Source organism: Hemiscyllium ocellatum, chromosome 7 (genome assembly GCF_020745735.1).
Source record: "Hemiscyllium ocellatum isolate sHemOce1 chromosome 7, sHemOce1.pat.X.cur, whole genome shotgun sequence".
Lineage (NCBI taxonomy): Eukaryota > Metazoa > Chordata > Chondrichthyes > Orectolobiformes > Hemiscylliidae > Hemiscyllium > Hemiscyllium ocellatum.
This window is the reverse complement of record NC_083407.1, coordinates 76,197,514-76,221,882: the sequence shown is the minus strand read 5'-3', so window position 1 is coordinate 76,221,882 and position 24,369 is coordinate 76,197,514. Positions and strand designations below refer to the sequence as shown.

At 37.7% G+C, this 24,369-nt stretch overlaps 1 protein-coding gene across 1 annotated transcript in view; it reads right to left on the bottom strand.

Moving 5' to 3' along the window:
* itgav (integrin, alpha V) overlaps window positions 1-24,369 on the bottom strand; it is a 134,813-nt gene that overhangs the window by 39,279 nt on the left and 71,165 nt on the right. The window contains exons 12-17 of the mRNA XM_060827351.1: window positions 22,818-23,023; window positions 15,625-15,816; window positions 13,923-13,968; window positions 8,113-8,217; window positions 6,411-6,466; window positions 532-686 (exon numbers count right to left, since the gene is read on the bottom strand). Coding sequence (XP_060683334.1) covers window positions 532-686; window positions 6,411-6,466; window positions 8,113-8,217; window positions 13,923-13,968; window positions 15,625-15,816; window positions 22,818-23,023 — 760 coding nt within the window. The remainder of the gene's footprint in view (window positions 1-531; window positions 687-6,410; window positions 6,467-8,112; window positions 8,218-13,922; window positions 13,969-15,624; window positions 15,817-22,817; window positions 23,024-24,369) is intronic.

Below are 24,369 nucleotides of genomic sequence, written 5' to 3'. Positions count from 1 at the left end.
ACTTCTGCATCTATATCTCCAAAGCTATTTTTGGAATGCTGGAGGTTCACCATCATTGTACAAACTAAGGTCATATCTTCCACATGGTGCTTCATCACATGACATTGCCCAGAATACCAACTCAGTAGAAAAGAATTCAAACTTGTATGTGACCCAACAACCCTCCAAATTGATATTTAATTACTGGCACTCTTCAAAAGGCTTGTGCTGGATACAACACAACACTCATGTATTATGCCAATAGAGCAGCTACAAGATTATATCCATTAGCATCCACAATATTGGTCTACTCATGGAGACAATAGCAGACTTATCCTTGTGCTACTAATTCGAAGGCAGCTGGGACAAGTGATGACTACTCACTTGCTGCCTTAGCTGAAAATGGTCTGTACTTTGAGGACAGAAAGGAGAGCAAGAACCTTCTAAATCTTCAGTAGGAAAGTCCTTGGACTCGACACATTAAATCAGTTTCTCTTTCCATTGATGCTGCTAAAAGTGCTGAGCATAACAAGTGATACAGTAAAGGCTTACTCTCAGAAAGGCTTGCAACTCTTCACAAACTTTTCTTCGGCTATTTTCTACTTTCATTTTCTTTTCATAAGAAGAAAGAGAACTGTGAAGAAACATAGCTCTCTTGATCGCACCCTTCTGTTTTAGTCTATCCAGCTGTAGTTCCACATTAAAATCTGCAAATGAACAAAACTCAACATTATCTTTAAGCATACACTAAAGAAAAAAAATTCAACAAATTCAATGGAAGACTGGCTGAAGTCACTATCATCTATGACCATGACATTTTAAATCTACACACTGCTTCCCAAATGCAAACAAATATTCATAACACTTACAAGGGTGGAGGAAAACTGTGTGCACGGAGAAGGAGGGGCTGGAATATGAAGAACAAAATAGTGAAGGGATGGAATTAATATGGTCAAATAGAAGGTCAGATGGTTTTTCTGGTGGCTGTTGAAAACAGGAGGAGATATGAGCATAACGTTAAGGACATTAAAATCAATTATGTGAGGCACAGGGAAATATGCAATTTTACAAGAAGATTCTAATCCAACTGTTGCCAAGTTTGTGCAAACAAGCACTCAGCCTATATGGTTCTGAACAACTGGCCTTCATGGACAATGGAGACAAGGAGAAGGCGTTCTAGGGGCAAAAGTCAAAGGTCAGGAATTCAGCATCTTTGGTGAGGAGATGTTTCAGAAGCAAAAGGGTAGCAGTCTGGAGGTCACAGATTGTATGTTGAAAATGAAGCTCAGTTCAGATTCTGAAGCAGCCAGCCAAATCTTTGGACAGACTTGTAAAGAAAATCAAAAACACATCTAGTCTAAAAATTAAAAAGAGGAAAATTGCTGAAAAAACTCAACATCTGTGGAGAGAAATTAAGAGTTAACCTTTTGGGTCCAGTGACCCTTCCTCCGAACTCCTTTCTTTAAAATCTAAACTAAAAATGCTCAACATTAAATTCCAATCTGTGCCAAGTTAGCTGGATAGTTGTCTTAGATAAAAGGGAAACACAGTGATTTTCAAGGACCAGTGAAAGGAAATATTCTTTGTTTTTTAATGCTATCCAAGAAGCCCTCTTAGTAAGTATTTTGATTCCTCACCATTGGCCATGCCATTAGTTTCCAAGGCTCCAAGCTCTGCAACACCATGCTCCTACCTTTTTACCTTATGTACTTACTTCAAAGCACTCCTGAAAATGCCTTTTTTTTATGCACAAGCTTGTCGTCTTCTAATCTAACATCTCTTCATGCCAATTCTTGTTGTTTAGAATCAGTTTAAAAATGACGATTTGTTTTCAATTTCTGAAACATTGTAAAAAGTGCATTCACAATTGATTCACCTTCGGGAGGTCCGAGGTAGCAATGATTATATTGGCTAACACTAGATGTCACTATAACGTTCTTGCAATTATTTGGTCTTGCAACAACAAAAGCATGGAAGCTCGAGACAGTTCTGAGTTAAGCAAGACAACTCCAAAGGGACACCAGAAATTATGTTTCAGAGAAGCATCAGGATATGTTTTTTTTAAAAAGTTTTTTCTACCTGTTTTATGTAACCTTTTATTTTTACACGGAAAGCTTTAAATGGTTGTGCACAGGATAAATCACTTGGCTAGAATTCCTTTGATCTAACTTATGCTGAAATTGATGACAGCTTCTATTTGAAAGTGTCGAATGCAGGGATCCCTTAAAAACTGAATTTTCCAAGTATTTGCTGCATTATCTGAGATTTCAATAGCTATTGCATCAGTACATAACTTCCCATATTTCTGGCATATCAAAACAAAAGGAAGACTTATATAAAAAAAGAGGTCACGATGTTCATTGAATAGCATCAACAATTTATTAGAAGCCAAATATATCTCATTATCAGTGTGTCATTTTTGAAAAGAAGCTTACAGAAAATGATAAACACAAGCAAGGAGATGACTATCATCCAACAGTATGAGTTGGACCACTGGCCAAAGAGTTCACACAATTGATTGACGCAGAGAATATGACCTGCTCCTAAAAATATGCTATAACACTAAATGCCAGGCTCAGAGAACAGTATTCAGCATAGAAAGTGCCAGGGAAAGACCACAGAGGGTAGGCCAATTCCATGCTGCAATAACAGCTCCAGGCCCAAGTCAGTCAGAGGAACCACAAGCTACACAGGGGCCAAGATTCCACACTAGAGTAACTGCATAGCGCTAAGTCAAATCTGCACTTGAGGATCTGCGCATGGAGCAACAATTGACACAGGGCAGGGTCATTTTTCCCCCGAGAGCAGTCTTCAGGAAATCCTTACCAGGCAGATGGAAGACAGAGCATAAGGAGAGGAGGAAGATGAAGGGAAGACTTCCTTATCACCTTGGCTAGAGAGCAAGATGCTGCCCCCACCACTTTAACAAACCATCTGTGGGGGCATCCTATATGTCTTTGTGTATCAGTGAACCATGCCCAAGTATCACAGTTGGATACTCTATCTAATTAACTGATATATCATAAACTGTTGCTTCTTTACAAATTTAATAATCTATCAGAAATTTAAAATAAATCATCAACTGTCTATCTGTATTAGCGAACTAAAACAACAAACAGATGCCTGCAATCAGCACCTGATTCTACCTGTTGAGATGATCTGCTGCCACTAATTCTTTTCGGAATATAAGTCTAAGGGGCTAATTAATATTAAGTGGTGAAGGATTAACCACTAAAATGTTTTCAGCAGGAGAGGCACATAGCTGAGTAATAAGAAGTAGGTTATTACACAATTGTAAAATAATAGGTTACATTAGCTTAAAACTGATCACATTAATGCTCGGTAAGAGATGACACTGGACTGAATTTCCCATTTTTAGACAAAGTGCATTTCAAGTGAGATTCGGTGTCCAGTCCAGCAAGGCCCATGGTAACCTTTCTCACAGAAACTTCCACACAAAATTTAATTAAATGAGCAACTGGTCTCTATGGTGCACATCTCATGTAATGGTATGGCAGCAGAAGCAGAGACATTTACCACTGACAAGATCTTCTAACAATCCCGAAGTGGACATTTATCCAAAATATGGGCAAGTTCAGCCCTACATCTATGTCACATGGCTGTAGAATGTAAAACCAACTGACTACAAACTAGAACTGACTAGCTCCTCCCAAAGATTATTCCTTATATGGTGGGAAAAACTATTCCAAAGTTCTGGGGTAATTCTTCCAGGCCAGCTGCATTATTGAACATTTTCCACATTGACTTTGCTGCTGGCAAGTTAGATTTCTGGAGAGCATGGAAACATCAGCCCAGACAAGCAAGTAGGGCCTAACAAAAGTTTTAAACATGCTACTTCATGAAGTAGCAACTTAAATTTTTTCTATCGTTGGCAAGTTAATGGGTGAACTTTCCAACAAATGTAGACTTAGCACTGAGTCTGTTCCTTGTTATATTAATTAACTGCTAATCAGTATCTTTGTTCCATTAGTCTTGGCTTATGTCCACATAAACTAACATTGTTACCTAGCAAAAAGCTCTTCTTCACTTCAGAAATTTTCAACTGAACTAGTTTCTATAGGTCTTTGGAGAGTGAATTATATATTTCCGCTACCCTTTGGGTGACAAAGTGCTTCCTGATTTTGCCTTTTAATGGCCTCATTCTAATTTTAAGGTTATGGCCTTTTGTTCTGGAATCATCTGCCAGAGAAAATAAGTTCTGTCCCCCTATAACATCCTCGAATCAACTGTAACACGTCAATTAGTTCACCCCTTAATCTGATATACTCAAGGGAAAAGAATCATTTATACCTACGCAATGGTAGCTGTATTTCTCTTTTAAATGTAACAGAAGTTAATGCTGTACCAAAGCAATTAAAAATATAGAAAACACAATGCAGGCCTCAGTAAAGGGAAAGCAATAAATGACAAATCTCTGCAAATATCAAGAATTGCAGAACTGCACATGGAACAGCCTTTGAGTCCTCGTGTCAATATTGTTGGATTTAATTTTGCAATTCTTACAAGTATTAGCAAACATAGGAAACTCATCTCCTGTGATAGATAATGCAGCTATGTTCAAAAGCTAAATGAATTTTCAGTAGAACTGATTTGAAAGGCACCACTCAATATATATGGGTCAGCAGACAAATCTGCCATTGAAAAGCACCAAATAGCCAGGAAAACTCATTCACAAGAGCAAGCAATCACAGAAAAGTCACCCTGTAAATAGAATGGATGGAAATGGTGAAGAATTGCTCCTCCAAACACAGACAGGTTCGCTCAAGCAGCGATCAGTTAGGTAGCTAAGTGGTGGCAGTGAGGGACTTATTGTAGCCAAAATGGAAAATGGGATGTGAATCCTTTCACTGAGGCTGGGATGGAGATGGAACTTTAGCCGAGGCTGGGAAGTGAGGGGGCATTTTGATGGGGTGGCCTTATGCAGAGACTGGGTCTGGGGGTTCCATCTGCAAGAGTGCTTAGGGACAGGAGGAGGAGGAGGCCACACACGGTGTGTGGAATGGAAAGATGTCTACAGGGGAGTGTGGGGTTGAGATGGAGGCTGCAGGGGGGCAAAGTAAGGGGTGAGGGGAGAAGGAGGCTACAAGTTTACAAGTGGGGAGAGGGACGCTACAACACAAAAAGAAGAAATTTTGAGCTAAGAGGGATACATTAACAATAAATTTTAAATCTATGATGTGCTGAATTCCTTGTCTGGTGTTCTGACACAAATTCAAGAGCTGCCTTACTTGGGGGTTGTAAATGGGGTGTGAAGGGAAGATTTGCAGAAGAAATGTGGATCACACTATCTTGAACAGTGTCAATTATTAAATTTAAATCTGAAATGGAGATCTGAGATATAGTAAATTAGGCAATAACTGCATACACTATTTCCAATCTTGCAAATATGTGATGGAAACACTATATCTGCAGCTCGCCACTTGCCACAAAAGATGATTATGGTGATAGATTTTTGCATGCACAAGTGTGTGTTGGTTATTTTGAAAACAAATTGTTAACTTATGCCTGTTGTCTTGTACCAGCTTAAATGTGTGGTATCGAGCAGATTAATTATTTCCTTACATGTTATAGTTTTAAGTTTAATGGATTGTTTATGTGTATTGAGGACCCTTGAGTTTCGTTATTCTACGTCAGCATTTGTGTATATGCCAACACAAATTCAAAAAGGTATTGTTACTATGTGACTGCACCACCGAATAAATGATTTTGAGAGACTTAAGAAGTAGCTCCCAAAAACCAAAATGTAGCCCTCAAGAAAATTTCCTGAGGAGCCCTCAAAAATATATATTTTAAGCATTATTCAGAGAAGTGCAATTGATTGAGGAAATATGCATGTCAAAGTTTAAGCATGTTTTCCTTACTTTACAAAATAGGATTCAACACCATATATAAATGTTTAAAGTTCTTGGTAAGTAATCTGCCAGCATTAAGCTTATTTTGATTACACTGAGCTGGATTTGCAATACATCACTGATACATGCATGTGTAGAATGAACAAAATCAAATTCTAATTGGTAAATAACATGAGTCACTCCATCAAATGGTGATTAAATGGTCATCACTTTGCCAGTCATAAAGTGCTTGACTTAATTCTTAAAAGATAGCCATAGCAAAACATTCATTGGCATCTATTTTGCCAACCAGGTCAAATGAAAGTTTGATTAATAGTTTAATCTTATTATTCCCGATTTCAACTAAATGGTTCTATTTGGTTCAACTTATGTTCTGGCACACTTAATCAACTATAGGTTTATCACCATGCTGTCATGTTTTAGCTTTTATTTCATTAACTCCTGAAAGATCACACAACCGTTACATTTATTGTCATTCACAACATAAAGACAGACTATAGTTTTAATTTAAATTATAATTAACTACACAGTATGCACATTTGATAAGATCAAACTCACCCAGGAAATCTGTGGCTCTTGCTCCAAATGCACTTAAGCAGAACTTAACTGTAAAACTGATGGAGAGAAGAGGCTATCAGCAACTGTGTCAAGCCAATAGTTTGAGACTATTTTTAAATTAAAAATGAAGGTCAATTGCAACAACTGCAAATGCAGAAATACTTCTGAAGATGAAATTCTGCCATAGGACTGTAATGCTGTGATTAATATGATGTTCCCTAACTGTGGTGCAAAACAACTTTGAGTTCTGAAGGACTTACAACTGTATCATTAAACAGTCTCATTTCCTGAAACACTATTGATCTGCAATACAAACTAATACATTGGGCACTTCAACCAGGAAATAATTCTTCAAGATGTAGCTCATTTTAACCTCTGAATATATTTAGAATTCAGACCATTAATTTTGATGGAATTCTCTCAAGGTCAATTCACCTGAAATTCAGAATTACTTTCATTTGCAGAGTATACAAATACAACAGTTATTTTTACATGGCTCCTTTGTTAGCATTTTTGACAGAGCCAACACAGCAGATTGCTATATTACTAATGTCTTCAATATGCAACTTATCAACATTTCAGAAACGTTTTTTGCATTTTAATTACATAATCGATTTTTTGCACTGAAAATGAAAGTATTATTGCTGAGAACTGGAAAGCTTTACACTTAACGCACCCTACAGGGAAAAACCCAACACTGGAGGATCAAGGCTCTTTGGACATTGTCATCCAAATCTACAGCCTCCACAAAATAGAAAGACTAGGAAAGCAGATGCATCAAACCAGTTGCTGTTCCCATCCAAACCACAACTGGAATTGTATCTCCATTCCTTTGCTATTGCTAACTTAGAATCTTGGCAGTCACAACAGTAGTGCATGCACTCATGAATTTCAGCAGTGCAAGGCGGCAGCTCACCATCGTCTTCTCAAAGAGAATTAGGAATGGACAATAAATGCTAGCCCAAACAGCGACAGCCACATCCCATGAATGAATTACAAAAATCTGCATTAGGGGAGTATTCTCCCAATTATTCAAAGCTAGATCTGCCTCTCTAACAAAGTCAATTGTAGGAAGATCAGGGAGGCTATATGACCACCAAGATAAATGTCACAAAAGGTTCAAAAGAAACACTGAAAGTTTATCAGCATGGTGAGTTATGAATGGGAAAAACTGAGTTTTTTCTGGTGCCCCTTACTGTGTAAGAGAGAGAGGAAAAATGATCTTCTATTGATGTGGCACCTTGGTATATCCTCAAGGCATCCCTAACAGCTTCAAAACAATGGATTATATTTGAAGTGCAGAAAGCTCCGTAAAATAAGTCAATGAGGCAGCCAGTATCTATTTAGAAAAGTCCATAAATAGCAAGTGGATGAATGAGGAGTTCATCTGATTTTGGTTAATGGAAATATGTTTTGTTCAACTAAGTAAAGTTTATGCAATTACTATTTCATGTTATTCATGCCTGGCAATCGAGTCTAAGTAAAGTTTCCAATTTGTCTAGAAGCTTATGGTATATTATTAATTAACTGGCTTATATCACTATACAGTCAAAATTGTCTTTCAATAGAATAATAGATAGGTTAGATAAAATATCTTGTATTTCACAGATTCCACTTACTTGGTCATTGAATAGCAGACTAAGAAAAATAAATCAGTGATTCAAGGTTCAGTACGTCACCCATAACACAGAATCAAACTCACCAAGAGACCATGACACCTTCTCTCAGTGTACAGCTTTTGTTTTCCGGATTCAAAATTGATGGGTTGACTTCTAATGAAGCATTCACATGTATTACAGGTCTGGCTCTAAAAAGTTTAAAACAGGAGGAAAAACCATCCTTTAACAGTAGCTTAATGTAGATATTCTGAACTAATTTCATTTTCTACAGAGGTACAGACTTATCACAACATATCACTTCAGACATTTTCTCAGCTCAGTATATTGTGTTATTCAGCACCAAGATTATTTGGCAACCTAGCTTCCATTTAACTGGGTGACAAAATCCGCCTTTTGTTTCCCACTTTGAAGATTTGAAGGAGGACAAAAAAAAAACCCCTTTGAAACCAGGGTAAAGGAAAATATTTCCATCTTGCTCTCAATCAATCATTCAGGTATCATGTTTTTTTTTGGTTCCTTCATAACTATTTTCAATGACATAAAATTAAATTTTAATAGGAATGAACGGTCACAAAGGCAATTTTAATATAACCAGACAATCAACTATTTTTTCATCTGGTGTCAATGTCACCATGCTCCTTTATCATACAAGATTTGGAACTGCAATAAAAGCTTCATTGTTATAGGATTCAAAAATGATGAAACAGACAATAAGCTTGCTTTTACAGTGCAACTTAAATATAACCAATATAATAGCTGGTTTTATATCATTAAATTAAAATACTACTAGTCTTTCAACTACATTAAATAAACTAAAAACCATGATCTTCATAGTGGAATACATTTGTAACTCTATGTTAAAAAGTTTATGTAGGCCTATTACATAGCTTAGCACTACATATGAATCTCCCTCAAGAAATACACAATTCAGAATAACACCATTAATACTTACACATTTAATTTAGTAATGGCAAGAGATCTCCAATTGACATTTTAACAGAAACATATCAAAATACTAAATCAAAATTAACATAACATCTTTTATGACAACTCTATGCAAAATTCTGCAGTAACTCTGGCCTGAAATTCACATTACCACTAACGATAACTGATGGCTATAATTATCCAATATTCAATATTATGAACTGGATCAAAGAGAATTGCATTAAAAGGTATCGTTTGCTACCTTTAAAATAGTTTTCATTTTACTGGACTGAAATAATCAGAGCAAGGCATATGAGGACACCACTTGAAGTAAATACTGAACATGTCAGCTAATTCCAATTAATGCAATCCCAACATACTATTAGAATTTTGTAGTATTATTCAAGGGCTGAGAGAATCATTTTAATCATGTACTGTAAACTACTTTAATAAACACTTTCTCAGATGATCTGTAACTGTTTCCATTTGAAGTTCCCCACAGAACCCAGATGTTTCACTCACATTTGTTGTAGGTTCCTCCTTTACAGAAATGGTTCACTTAAAGTTTATTTTTGTGTAGAACACTTTCAGAAAAAAAGTGCTTTAGATTATGCATTGTGCTAAGTGTCTCATTTTCATGCTTTAGTGTATTTTTTTAACCTACAAAAGGTCTGTGGTATTTGCAACAGGAGATGCCTCCCAAAATAATTTGTACCCAGTATCATTAATAAACATCCCCCATTTGATACTAAATAATTGACTACACAGTAAATCTCTTATAGTAAAACAGTTAAATTCAAACTCCAGACTAGTATGACATTTATATGTCCCAGATGAGCCAAATATCTTTCCAGATCAATGTAATTAAACTAGAATTATGAGTTTTTCTCTCTGGGCTTTTTATTAAAGATCCAGGTTAAAGCAACCTAACATCATAATGGATGAATCGCTGGAGCCATTCGTTGGAGAAACATGTTTCAATTAAACTATATTGAAAAGATTAAGTGCTTGTTTAATTACTTCCAATGTTAAATTATATCCTTGCATTAAAGATAAGGCCATCATCCATGAATATTTAAATGGAATAATTTTACTCTACCTTATTGCACTACAATTGGCTCTATTGTACAACAAGGAGGGTTAAAAGGGAGATGAGCAGTTGTAACAGGGCACACTATAGACAGGGGCACAAGTAGGCATTGCTACGAACGTGAGCAAGACTCCAGGACGGCATTTTGTCTCACACTGGTGCTGGGTCAAGAATGTCTGAGTGGAAACAGGATATTCTGAAAGGGGAGGTGGAGTGACCACTGATTGTGGTCCATATTGATACTGGCACATAGGTAGAAAGATGAGGTCCTGCATAGACAATTTAGGGAGTTAAGTTGGAAGTTGAAAAGCAGGACTGTAATTATAGCAGGGCTGTAATCTTAGGAGAGCTCACTGTGCCATGTGTTAGGCGCGACCAGAAATAGCAAGATAATGCATGGCTAAAGAGCCAAAGATTCAGAATCCTTGGATGACAAAAGATGTTGCAAGTTTAGTTAATAAGGAAATGGAAGCATAAATAAAGTTTAGGTAAATGAAGTCGAACAAGTCCCTTGAGGAGCATAAAAGAAGCAGAAAAGAACTTAATCAAGAAATTACAAGTGATAGAAAAGACCACCAAATGCCCTTGGCATGTAGGACTTAGGAAAAACTTAAGGCATTTCATCCATAAATTAGATGCAAGAGGGTAAATAGGGAAATGGTAAGTCCACTCAAGGAAAAGGGAGGGAATTTATGCAAGAAGCCAAAGAAAATGAGTGAGGTTCTTAATGAGTACTTTGCATCGCTATTCACTAAGGAGGAGGAGGACATGGATGATTAGAAAGGTGCATGTTGATATTCTGGGTCATGTTGATATTGAGGTGGTGGTGCTGGGTTTTGTCTTGAAAGACATTAAAGGTAGATACAACCCAGGATCTGACGGATACTGATGGAGGTAAAGGAGGAGAATGCTGGGGCTTTTATAGAGATTTCTGTATCTTTTTTAGCTATGGGCAACATCCCAGAAGACGGGAGAATAGCCAATGTTATTCCTTTGTTTAAGAAGGATAACAGGGATAGTCCAGGAAATTACAGGCCAGGGAGTCTTACATCATGGTAGCCAAATTATTGTTGAAGGTTCTTATGGACAGGATTTACTCATATTTGGAAAAGAATTGACTTGTTAGGGATAGTCAGTGTGGCTTTATGTGGGAGAGGTCTTGTCTCCCAAACTTGAGTTATTTGAGAAAGTGATGATAGGTGAGGGTAGAGCGGTGGATGTTGTTTACATGGACTTTATTCAAGCATTTGACAAAGTCCCTCATGGTAGGCTGATCCAGAAGATTAAATCGCATGGGGTCCATGATAAGTTGCCAAATTGAATTCAAAATTGGCTTAGTCATAGAGACAGATGGTGGTTGGGGGGGGGGGGGGTGGTATTTTTCTAACTGGAAGTCTATGACCAGTGGTATTGCACAAGGATCATTGTTTGGATCTCTGTTATTTGTAATATATATAAATGACGGAAATGAACTTGTAGGTGATTTGATCAGTAGGTTTGCAGATGAGACAAAATTGGTGGAGTGGAGGATAATGAGGAAGGTTATGACAGAATACAGGTGGATATAGGTCAGCTGTAAAGTTGAACAGAGAAATGGCAGATGGAATTTAATCTGGACAAATGTCTGACAGTAAATTTTGGGAGGCCAAATGCAAGAAGAAACTATGCAGTAAATGCAGGGCCCTTGGGAATATTGATACACAAAGAGATCTTGGAGTACAAGTCCTTATCTCTTTGAAAGTGGCAGCATAAGTACATTAGATGATAAAGAAGACATACAGCGTACCTTCATCAGTCAAGGAACTGAGTATAAAAATTGGCAAGTCATGTTGTCTCAATATAAGAATTTAGTTATGCCACATTTAAAGTATCATGTGCAATTCTGGTTGCTGGGGCCACACCACAGGAAGGATGTGGAGGCTTTGGAGAGGGTGCAAAAAAGGTTTACCAGAGTGTTGCCTGAAATGGACTATATTAACTATAAGGAGAGATTGGACAAATTTACTTCGTTTTCACTACATCATCGAAGGCTGAGGGATGACCGGACAGAAGTATATAAATTTATGAGAAATATAGATATGGTTGATAGTTAAAGTCCCTTTCTCCCAGAGTAGAAATGTCAATTAGTAGAGGGCATATGTTTAAGGTTGAGATGGGAAAAGTTTGTGGGAGATGTGCGAGGTATGCTTTTTATACAGAGAGCAGTATGTGCCTGGAACACGGTAGAAGCAGATATGATAGCAAAGTTTAAAAGGCATTTAGACAAATACATCTACAGGCAGGGAATAAGGGGATATGGATCATGTGCAGGCAAATGGGATTAGTTTAGAATGGCATCACTGTTGGCACAGACATGGTGGGCCGAAGGGCCTCTTCTTATGCCACAGTGTTCTAAGTTCAAGTCAGGGAGCTACTCTTTACCTGGATTCATAGAAAAAACATGTAAACATTTATGACACTGAAGAATGAGAACAGAAATATACAGTAGCTGCCCGAACAACATGCAGAATTATAATAATTCTGATGTAATGAAGCACGGTTAATCTAACTTCAGCTTCATTTTCCTGAGATGACCACTCAGGTAGTACTGTGTCCTTGAATTGTGAGATATGCTACCTAACATGAATTATCTAAAAATGCATGAATGCCAAGGAAATGGTATTTTTCTTCACCATGGGTGCAGCAAATGATTTTTTTTTAATGGAGACCTCTGGGAAAGTTGTTTTTTTAAAACCAATCATAGGACCTTGAAGCCAATATTCATTCATGCTAGTGTAGATTTTAGAACTATAGTAGGAGTTTCTCCTCCCAAAGGACAGGCTGGTACCAAGGGCATATTTGATGGAGGATAGGATCAACTTAGAACTACAGGCAGATTCAGGGAGATGGAATGCACTTCATAAAATGCCTACAGTGTGGAAACAGGCCCTTCGGCCCAACAAGTCCACACCGACCCTCCGAAGAGTAACCCACTTCCAGACCCATTCCTCTATTCTATTATTCTATATTTACCCCGTCTAATGCACCTAACCTCCACACCCCTAAACACTATGGGCAATTTGGCGTGGCCAATTCACCTAACCTGCACATCTTTGGATTGTGGGAGGAATCTGGAGCACCCGGAGGAAACCCATGCAAACACGGGGAAAATGTGCAAACTTCACACAGACTGTCACTCAAGGTTGGAATCGAGCTTTGAGGAGCTGTTCGATTGACATGCTGCTGCTTGGCATCATTGAGTAGAATAGCAACTACAATTAAATGAGATGTTACATATTTTGCTCATTTGCATCTATAAAAGTGCATCAATGCCATGATATATGTTGTGCACTTTCGCATTTAATCTTCAAGACAGCAGACTGAATAACGATGACAAATGAAGACAATTTTCTAGTTGCCAAAGCTGGGGAAACAGAACCCAATTGAATCACCTCTTACAGCTGAATATTAGTAAGCAACAACTATGATCTTCCCATATGTATAACATGATGTAACACCAGGCCTTACTTCTGTCCACTGGGCTTATGGAGAAGCTTAATACATCTTTCTGACAGGGAAGCCTATCTGCCTCTGTGAAGTTTGCCTATCTGCCATCACGACTCAGTTTTCATGTGCAGATTGCAGGGCAACAGTTGCTGTAGTGGAGTAGGCAATGAAGGATTCATAAAAAACATCACTGTAATTCAGGAAAACTCAAAAGTAATCAGTATTCTCACTGGTTCTCCAGACAGATATACAGTACTCTGACAAACAACAGGACTCAATCTAGATATAAAAAAGGGATCAGCAGCATCTGACTAATAATCTATGAAAATGAGACATATTTCCTTTAAAATATCACATCTACAGTTCAGAAATGCATAAAATGAAGTTACCTACCTATAAACAACTGCTTTGTCAGCACCAAAAGCTCCTACAATTAAATCTAGAAAAAAGATGTACAAACAAAAAAGTGAGCTCCTTATGAAGAAAGATCAACTTCTAGCAAGAAGGTTTTTTTAAAAAAATTAAATCTTATTATTTGGAATCCAGGTTTTAAAACTGTTCATATGGTTCTTTGTTCATCATATTTTCAACCACAAAAATGTTGACAGGACTACAGCTGGTATTATTTCCTGTCTCTTTTGGCTGTTATCTGAGTTTGGGAGGGAACTTTGTTTGGAATCTGCTGGGAAGATTGAGAAATCACCATCAAGAGGAAAAAGCAAAGATTCCCTCATAGGGACACAACAGTGTTCCCACTCCCACACATACCATAATTCAATAATAGTACCTCCATCTAATTGCCAGTGTTTCATGAAAATGCTGAATGAATTTTTTTTGATGGTTCTTGTCTTAGTCAACAGACTAGACCAAGCTTAGCATGCAGCATCAGTACAGTAATAGATTCATAATCACCAAAATTAGAAGGGGATAAATTCTGTGGAATTACTACTATATTAATGGTGCTCAAAGACAAGAGTTAGCTCATTGAGGTCCTGCCTTCCACTTCTGATAGTCTAATAATCTCAACGTCAAGGCTTACATGTAAATAAAGGACCAAATGTTAAGCTGTCAATATATAGGAAACGCCAATACTTTTGAGAGAAGCATTAAAGAGAAGGTAAATTGAGACAAGGAAATACTTAGCTGCATTGTCTCTTTTTTGACTTTTAAAAAAAAATCAGTATGCTTTTATTTATAAGGCATTGCTTCAGAGAATAAAAATGTTACCATGACCTAAAAGCAGCACCTTGATACAAAACATGCTGAAATCTTGATTAAGCATAGCATGCTACAGTACCTCCTTATGCATCATGCATCTAAACACATCAAGTAAATATGTATAATTACATTAATTACAGATTCCAACAAGTACTTATCAGTAGAGTTACACATAAAAAGATAGGGTGGAATTTGAAAGTTTGTTAGCGTATGCAGATTCTGATTGATTCTAGACTCGAAATCTATTCTGTGAGACCAATTGACACATTCATTAGATTAAGTAGTAACATACATATCTTAGATGTACATTGAGATTGACAGGGTTCTCTGATTGATGGACTAGATTGTTTTCAATGCTTACAATGCTTTAAAAAAATCCATGTTTACAATGCTAAAGAATTCAGTCATATCTACAACTGAAATCAGACTGGATTCCAAGGTTTCAGATTATCTACAAAAATTTCTAATAAATGAAGTTTTGTACATTCAGTAGGCAGTGCCATCTCACTTTTGATTATGTCAAGCTAGTGTAAATGTATATACTGCTCAGGGATAGCCAGCTGACTGCTAAACAGAATGATAGCTTTTTTTTTGTAAAATCTATTCAATATGAAGTAGCACCTGTAAAATATTTGATGCATTCTGCATTACTGTAACCCCAAGATTTTTTTTTAATCCCATTAGACCCCTGTGTACTTTTGGTGTACAACTACTTCAGATAGATAAGGCTCAATGATGCAATGATAATAGTTTTAAAAGAATCAAAAGAATTTGTACAATAACACTGAAGCATGCACTTACCAGATAAATCAATATGAAAATTAAAATCTGTCTGAACATTTACCAATTTAGGATAATTTTAGATTGTCAAACATACCTGAATATCCATTTGTGTCAATATCAAAAGCTCCTTGCATGGTATAACCAAAGCTTGCAGGCATGTTATCTGACGCCCACTGCCCCTCCAAAGTCTGCGAAGACTGAGGGTTTAGACCAGAAGATTTCCCATTATAAATATAAACCAGACCTCTATGATTTTCCCCTGCATAAGGAACTCCTATTGCAACATCTGTAAATTAAACAAAGATCAATTCATTTTTAGGCCCACAGTTATGAGTTTGTCTTAATACAGAGGAACTTTGATTGTCCGAATATCAATTATCCAAATATCAGATTATCTGAAGGGGATCTCAAAGTCCCGAAAGAAACATTACGTCAAAGAGCAGATGGGGTGGGAAGCGGCTGGGGTGGGAGCGAACGGGGTTGGGGGAGGGGGCAGGGTCTCACGCGCAGTGTGCTTTTGTCTAGTCTCCTGAACAGGGAGTAGACTTCACAGAACACTCCGAGCCTCAGAGGAAATCAAATAACCGAACAATCAATTATTCAAATGACATAGTGCCTGGCCATCTCGTTCAGATAATCAAGGTTCCTCTGTATATAAAGAGACATATGTCATGCAATTTATTTTAAAAAGTTTCAGGTTATGGAGATGAAGAAAAATCTCATTGATGGTTTATTTCTGCTTAATGCACTTATAGTCATTTTGTGACTACTTTGATATTTTGACTTGACAAAGAAAAATCACTAATATGATCACTCGCAATATTAAGATGGAAGATAATAGACTGATTCTCAGACAGAACAACAGTTGCAATGGGACAAAAGATATCAGATTTGCAGGCTGTAGACAAAGTGAATAGACTACAGCTGGAATTCCAAATCTTGACATCTACCTTAAGACAAAGAAAAGTATTTGCACGTGACCAGTTAGATAGATCTAGTCTGTGAAAGTGCCCACTTTCAAATATTCATCCGGCATTAAACACTCTCAGCTCATGCTGACCAACTGTCCAATGAAGGGATGAGAGCACTAAAACATGTTGGTCCCTGCATTAATTATTGCTTTCCAGAGGGGGATAAACAAAAGTACAAGTTTATTTTTGAAAAAAGTCAAGAAATAAACAAACAACTTGGGTTTGAATTAATTTGTAAAATATGGCCTAACCACTAGATGACTGAAAAAAAACTGACATGCAAAGTAAAACTAAATTTTACAAAAGAACACCCACATAAACTGGCAAAAATGACATAAGCAACATCTGTTGTGGGATGCTTCAAGATGCTAATCAGTTCAAGTATTTCTACTTTTATTGGAATGGAACAAAACTAAGCCAGTCAAGGCATCAAAAAAAGGTGACAGACATGTCGAAACATTAGCATTACTCCAGATGGTCTGCCCTGGGCAGTAATCTATTCAGCTGTGCTGCATATTGCTCCCATCATTGCAACAGAATCTCCAAACAGAAATAAAAGCAAGATGTTAAAACATTTGACTGTTGAAGAGTAACCTCAAAGCAACAGCAGTTCTTTATTATTAAGCATCCAATGAGAGTATGTATTAATTCTATCATTCTGAACCAGAAGGATGAAACAAAAAAGTAATAATCCTGTAGGGTTTTTTTTTCAGGCCCACCTATGGGTCTCCTGAAAATGTTGTTTATCAAGGTATATTATCAAGGCCCACTTGTCATTCTCAAATGGCTATTTAATTCAACCTAATGGGACATCACATTCATTCCTAATCTGGCCTCGGGCATGCTCTGAATAAAAGAAAGATTGACAATGCTCTTCTTCCCTTCTTGATCCAGGGATGTTGATGTCAATTTTAATTATATTCATAATACAATACATAACCAAAAATAGCCGCAGACTGGAAACAGTCTGATGATGCTGAAGAAATATTAACTGTGTTAGTCATTTCAGACGGTCAAATTTGTTTAGTGGTTAGTTTGTTGCAGATATTTTGGAAAATTGTTGGGAAAGCTCAGCTGGTCTGGCAGCATCTGTGGAGAGAAAGAAAGGTTCTGAGGAAGGGTCACTGGACCTGAAATGTTAACTCTGATTTCTCTCCACAGGTGCTGCCAGACCTGCTCAGATTTTCCAGCAATTTTTGCTTTTGGCTCTTTATGTGCTGTGCAATTCTACAAAGAAAACTGTTCCGAATGTCAGAACCACTCCAAAGCCGAGAGTGGAAATAGAAAGGGGAAAATGGGAATTACAGAGGAGGAGGAGGAATGAAAGAAAAAAAACAAACAGGAAAGGAAGTAGAGGGGAGTAAGCACAAATGGCACATTGAAACAAGAAGCCACTGAACAGAATGCATGCCTTCACCACACTGTGTTAACTCAATGTTATTACAATTATATAAAGGTTTTCCCCTGCCTGATTGATGCTATGCAACCACAAAGCTGAAAAATTAACTTTTGTATTAAGAGTTTCTATATTAGTGAAGAGGCTTCATGCAATACACATCCAACAAACTGCTCTGAAAATTCAAGCAGGAGAGACAACCCGCAATATTTTTCTTACAAAGTCAATTTGCCCTGTCTCCCAAAGATGACAAAAGCTTTAAACAAATCCAGGATGCAGATCTGCATTTTCAACAAAAACTAAATCAGCTCTTTCATGCATTATACCCTATTGATGTCCCAAGTTTCACTGAAATACGTTGATTTCTACTGCAGCCAAAATCATTAACTCCATCTCATTAGTAATGGTTGCAAGATAAAAATCTGCAAATACTCAAAGGGAAGCTCAGGCTAAAAAAGAAGAAACTGAATTTGTATTTTAATTTTCCATAGGTAGTATACCTGCAGTGGGGAATATTTTAGAATCACAAGGTGAAGATAGGTACATGGTTGTTGACAAAGGGAAGGAGCAGATAATTCTATGTATGGCACATCAGAACGTAGATAATTCATAATTCACAATGTTTTTGCCTGAAGTTTTAATTCATGTTGGCTCATTAGTTAATTCCACACTTATCTACTTTACAAAACTAGTGACTCTAACTTAGGGCTCATTAGCACTATTGGCTCAGTGTCTTCTGCATTTGTTTTTCTTTGAACAGTAGAACTTTGCAGTACATGGCAAACCACGGAGAATTTAGAATTTCTTTGAGGAGCACCATAGGAAACAACAGAAATCAGAATCTTTACTTCAGCATGCCAATTGTATTTTTTGTTATAGAAGCATCTGGCTTTCTTGCAGAGAGCTGGCACTGACACAACATGCCGGGTGGTGGGTTTCTGTGTTGAAACCATTTTACATCTTGTATTGTTCATTTTATATCAATTCATAGACTTTGTGTCTTATGCTATGGCTCAAGTCTTGTCTCCCCAAAATCAAAATCATCCAAAAAAAGCACTTATTATTTCTTCCAGGGAATAAATACTTCACGAGTACTGCCTTGGTCCTTGTCAAACATATCCATGACACAGACTGATGGCCAAATAAAACTATTGTAATTATATGAAACCTCTTCCTGTTCAGCAACGCCATGACATTTACCAAAAAAGCCCAAATGGGCAGGTGTTCCACAGATGTGGCTGTGTTCTCATAGGAACTGAACTACTCAGGAAATGTACTAGGCCCTCTCCTGCTGATCTTTGTTTTCCAATACAAAACTAATATAGCCTTCTGCCCCCTTCAAACAAAGCTTCAGTAACTTGATGGCACAGTGCTGCTTTGTGAGATGATTGATTTAGCAGGAGACCCAAAAGAAACTTAAACAGGAGCCAGTTGAACAGTTTCCCTCTAGCGTGCAGGCTAATCCTTGTTATGTAAAATGTTTGCTGGTTAGATTTTAGGGAAAAGTAGCGAGACTACTGCCCTATTGAAACATGGGTACGACTTGGTCACAGGATATGATTTGTGTTCCAAGGCTATCTTTAACGTATCCAAAAGGCCTGGTTTAAAATGCTATAAACCTTTGTTTTCTTTGATAAATGAGGTCAGATCTCATTGACTTGAGTACAGAAGATTTAGTATTGATCAGATCAAGGTGTTTAAAATGTTTCAGGGATTCAGCAGGCTAGAAATGGATAATTGCTTCCTCTGGATGAGGGAATCTGAGAAGAAGACAATGGCGTTTTTAAAACCAGAACCATACCATTTAGGAAGGAAAGCAGAAAATACTCTTATACACCAAAAGATTATAAAAATCTGTAGTCTCTCCCCAAACAATTTGTGGATGTAACCAAGTAAATTTGCTTGGACGTGGTAGCAGGGTGGTATTGTCACTGGATGAGTAATTCAAAGATCCAGGCTTATTCCCTGGGGACACATGTTTGATTCTCACCACAGCTGATTGTGAAATTTGAATATGACTAATATATACAGAAATAAAAGCTCGTCTGATGGTGACCACGTAACCACTGTGGATTGTTGCAAAAACTTAGTTGGTACACTAATTTTCTTTAGGGAAGAAAATCTGTCATCCTTATCTGGTCTCGCCTTTGTGAACCCTGATCCACAGCAATGTGTTAACTCTTAACTAGTCTCTGAAATGGACCAGTATGCCCCTCAATTCAGGGGCAAAATTGGGAACGAGCAACCAATACTAGATTTGCCAGAGATGCCCATATCCCATCAACACAAAAAGAAATGGCGCTTTCAAAACCAAGGCTGATATATTTTCGATAGATGAGGACATTGAAGGTGAAAAAAATTAAATACAAGACTAAAAGATAATCACACTATACTTAATGAAAAAGTAATAATAAACCAAAAGTCAAAAAGTGCTACCTCACATTTGTTCCTAATTCAGTTAAGCAAAGTTTTTTTAAAAAAACTGACAGCTACAGAGTCATAGAGATGTACAGCACGGAAACAGACCCTTCGGCCCAACTCGGCCATGCCGACCACATATTCTAAACTAATCTAGTCCCATTTGCCATATCCCTCTAAACCCTTCCTATTCATATACCCATCCATTTGCTTCTTAAATATTGTAATTGTACCAACTACTTCCGCTGGCAGCCCACTCCATACACACACCATCCTTTGCATGTACAAGTTGCTCCTTAGGTCTCTTTTAAATCTTTCCCCTCTCGCCTTAAACCTATGTCCTTCAGTTTTAGACTCCACCACCTTGGGAAAAAGACCTTGTCTATTTACCCTATCCATGCCCCTCATGATTTTATAAAACTCAGTAAGGTGACCTCTCAGCTCCGATGCTGCAGAGAAAATAGCCCCAGTCTATTCAGCTACAGCTCAAACCCTCCAACCCTAGCAACATCCTTCTAAGTCTTTTCTGAACACTTTCAAGTTTCACAACATCCTTTGCAAGGAGACCAGAAGTAGGGGGCACGGTGGCACAGTGGTTAGCACTGCTGCCTCACAGCGCCAGGGACCTGGGTTCAATTCCCGCCTCAGGCGACTGACTGGGTGGAGTTTGCACGTTCTCCCCGTGTCTGCGTGGGTTTCCTCCGGGTGCTCCGGTTTCCTCCCACAGTCCAAAGATGTGCGGGCCAGGTGAATTGGCCATGCTAAGTTGCTCCTAGTGTTAGGTAAGGGGTATGGGTGGGTTGTGCTTCGGCGGGTCAGTGTGGACTAGTTGGGCTGAAGGGCATGTTTCCACACTGTAAGTAATCTAATCTAATCTAATCAAAATTGCTGTGATAGAAGTGTATACTGTCATCATGTGGAATTTGGATTTTAAATTAAATGTGTGGTTTCAATGCTATAAAGGTAATTTTTAAAAAAATGTCAGAAAGTAATATGGAATTGTGAATTGAAGACATAATATCTAAGAAGGCACATGATGTACGTTGTACCTAGCAGCATTCCTGTGGAGCTAATTGATGAAATGCTTACAAAGTCAAACTTCTTTGACTGGTTGCCACTAACAGTTTGAATTCAGTTCAGAAGAATAGTTTCATATCAGCCAGGGCTGGTTAATTTGTGAAGTCTTCACTTTTTGAGTGTTTGTGTAGAAATTTTCAAACTGTCAGAATTAAAAATAAGATAGACTATCAAGAGGTCTCTACGCAGTCCGAACTGAAAATAAGTCTTTAGGGCATCAAGACAGGGCAGGGTCATTCAGTGAAAAATTTAAATATTACAAACACAAAGTCCTGGAGAAACTCAATAGGTCTGGCAGCATCTATGGAGAGAAATAGAGTTAGCATTTTGAGTCTTGTATGACTTCTTCAGACCTGAAGAGTTACCTAAAAAGCATTACATTAGAAATGACATTTTACTGAATTTGAGTAGCTGGAAGAGATATTGCTGGGAAATGGTTTATACGTTGCTTTGCTGTTTATGTTAAAATATTTATAAACTTAAAAATGCTTAAAAATGTTTTTTTCTTCTTTTGTATAATAAACCTGTGCTGTTTTTTTGAAAGAACATTTGTAGTGTTGTGAGTAAACATTCTATCATGAACCACCATGCTAACCAACTGCAAAAATGAAACGGATGTTCTATTTAAACCAAAATTCACTCTGACCTGACTTGTCCAGTATTACCATTAGTTGGAATCATAATAATCGATGGCCAGGAATTATGTTTGCACTTATTGTACAAGGACTCTCAATAACATTGCTTTTCAGGAACAAGAACACACAATGTAAAATATGGAACATCCCTCCTCTTGATTAATATTTGGCCAATGGATATTTCTTTCACCTTTTAAAAGGAGCCACCACATGTGAGCAGTATCAGCCTGCAATGAACCAAGGACAGCCTGGGTAGTAAAATCCTTGTGTTCACCTAGGTTTTAATGGGATGGTTAGCTCAGCTGATTGGAAGGCTGGTTTGCAATGCAGAGTGATGCCAACAGCTTGGGTTCAATTTCCACGTTGGCTAAGGTGATCATAAAGGACTCTCCTTTTCAACTTCTTCCTTGGCCTGATGCGTGGTGACCCTTACGTTAAACCAGTCAACTCTCCGTAATGAGACAGTAGCCCTACAGTCTGGTATGGTGACTTCACCTTTTACAAATGGTTCATAGCCTGCTCCTTGGATTTTTCAACAACCAGGTCAAGTGCAAACATACCACCAGGCAGGCCAATAGAATAAAAAGTCTGGTTTCCTAAAACAAAGGAGGAAAGATCTAATAATCCATTCTTTTTTTGAATATCACTTACTCCAAGAAGATTATGTAATACGTGACACTTTCATTAGCATACACATCTGAAAAGCTGTATGTAAATCAGTTAAGGTCTATTCACACTATTTTGCCACTAAGCAATATAATTAAACAGCAAATAAATAAAAGTGACACACCATTATAGCCATCTTGATCAACATCTCCGAGAGGTGCAATTGAAGACCCAAACCTGGCATACGTCTCTGTGCCAGTCAGCTTCAGGGCATCTGTAAAGCTAAGCGGTGACTTTTGTAGATAAACGTACACCTGGCCCACTTCTCTGTACTTCCCATCAGAACCACGAACCATAAAAAGAGGTGCTCCAATCAAAAGATCATCAAGTCTAAAAGACAGATCATCAGCATTATAAGGTGTAGCAGACTTGGTTGCTTAAAGATTTACAAATGTAGCTCCAAACAAGCAAACATTATATCCAATATGCTTATAAACAAGAACAATTTTGTCATTAGATTAGATTCCTTCCAGTATGGAAACAGGCACTTCGGCCCAACAAGTCCACACAGACCCTCCGAAGAGCAACCCACCCAGATCCATTCCCCTGTCTAATGCACCTAACACTACAGGCAATTTGGCATTGGCAATTCACCTGACCAGCACATCTTTGGATTGTGGGAGGAAGCTGGAGCACCCAGAGGAAACCCACACAGATACGGGGAGAATGCACAAATTTCACACAGTCACTCGAGGCGGGAATCAAACCTAGGTCCCCGGTGCTGTGAGGCAGCAGTGTTAACCACTGAGCCACTGTGTCATCATGGTAGCATGTGGTCTCCATCACTTGAACCATATCAACCAAAAGTAATTTAGTAATAGCACTGAGCTAATCAATGAACTGCAAAGAATTTACAGATTTTATTTTGTGGAATATAACCACTAGATATTCTTAATTATCCTCATGATGACTGTAAGAGTACCGAGCAATGATCCTTCTATTCTTATGAAAATGAGGCTATTTGGTGTCAGAGGATATTAAATTAGTGCTGGTTCCTATTACTGAATGTCAGTACATAGATAGTCTTCAACAAGCACACTGGTCAGGTTCAGGAATTCCAACTGATATTTCTCATTCATACATCAGATAAACAGAGACTTCTGCCATGACTGAAGCGAAGTTCAATTGAAATGTTTGTCCTGTTAAAAATCTTCCAACTGATACCTGCATTAAAATTAGCAATCAAACTGAACGAACATAGTAAACTTCAAATTTGCTATATGGAGATGTTTTTGAAATTTCCTGTTAAGAGATTATCATTGCTACTGAAGTTCATATTTTTTCAGATGTGAAGGTGTTAATCTTTTAAAATGAACTTCTCTCCTCTTCTGAAGGCACTGCCTCTTTACTATAAGCAGCAGCTAAAATGAATTGTAAAAGATCCTTTGAGATGCCCTTTGATTCAAGGCAGCACTGATTATGTCTTCTTATATTTGTTATTTACCAATTCAGCAAGTCTTCCTATTCTAATTTGCTGTAATGATATTTTTACTAATTTGCTGATTATACTATAAACCATAGACTCTGATAGTGATTGCTACTCCCCACAGCCTAGAAGGATGTGGATTGTCACATCTTCCATCAGCAAATCACAGAATCGAGGACTTTGTTTTAAACTGATGTCAGACAATCCCACAACACCAGCTAGTTTTAACAGTTCATGTCTTAGTGTGGTT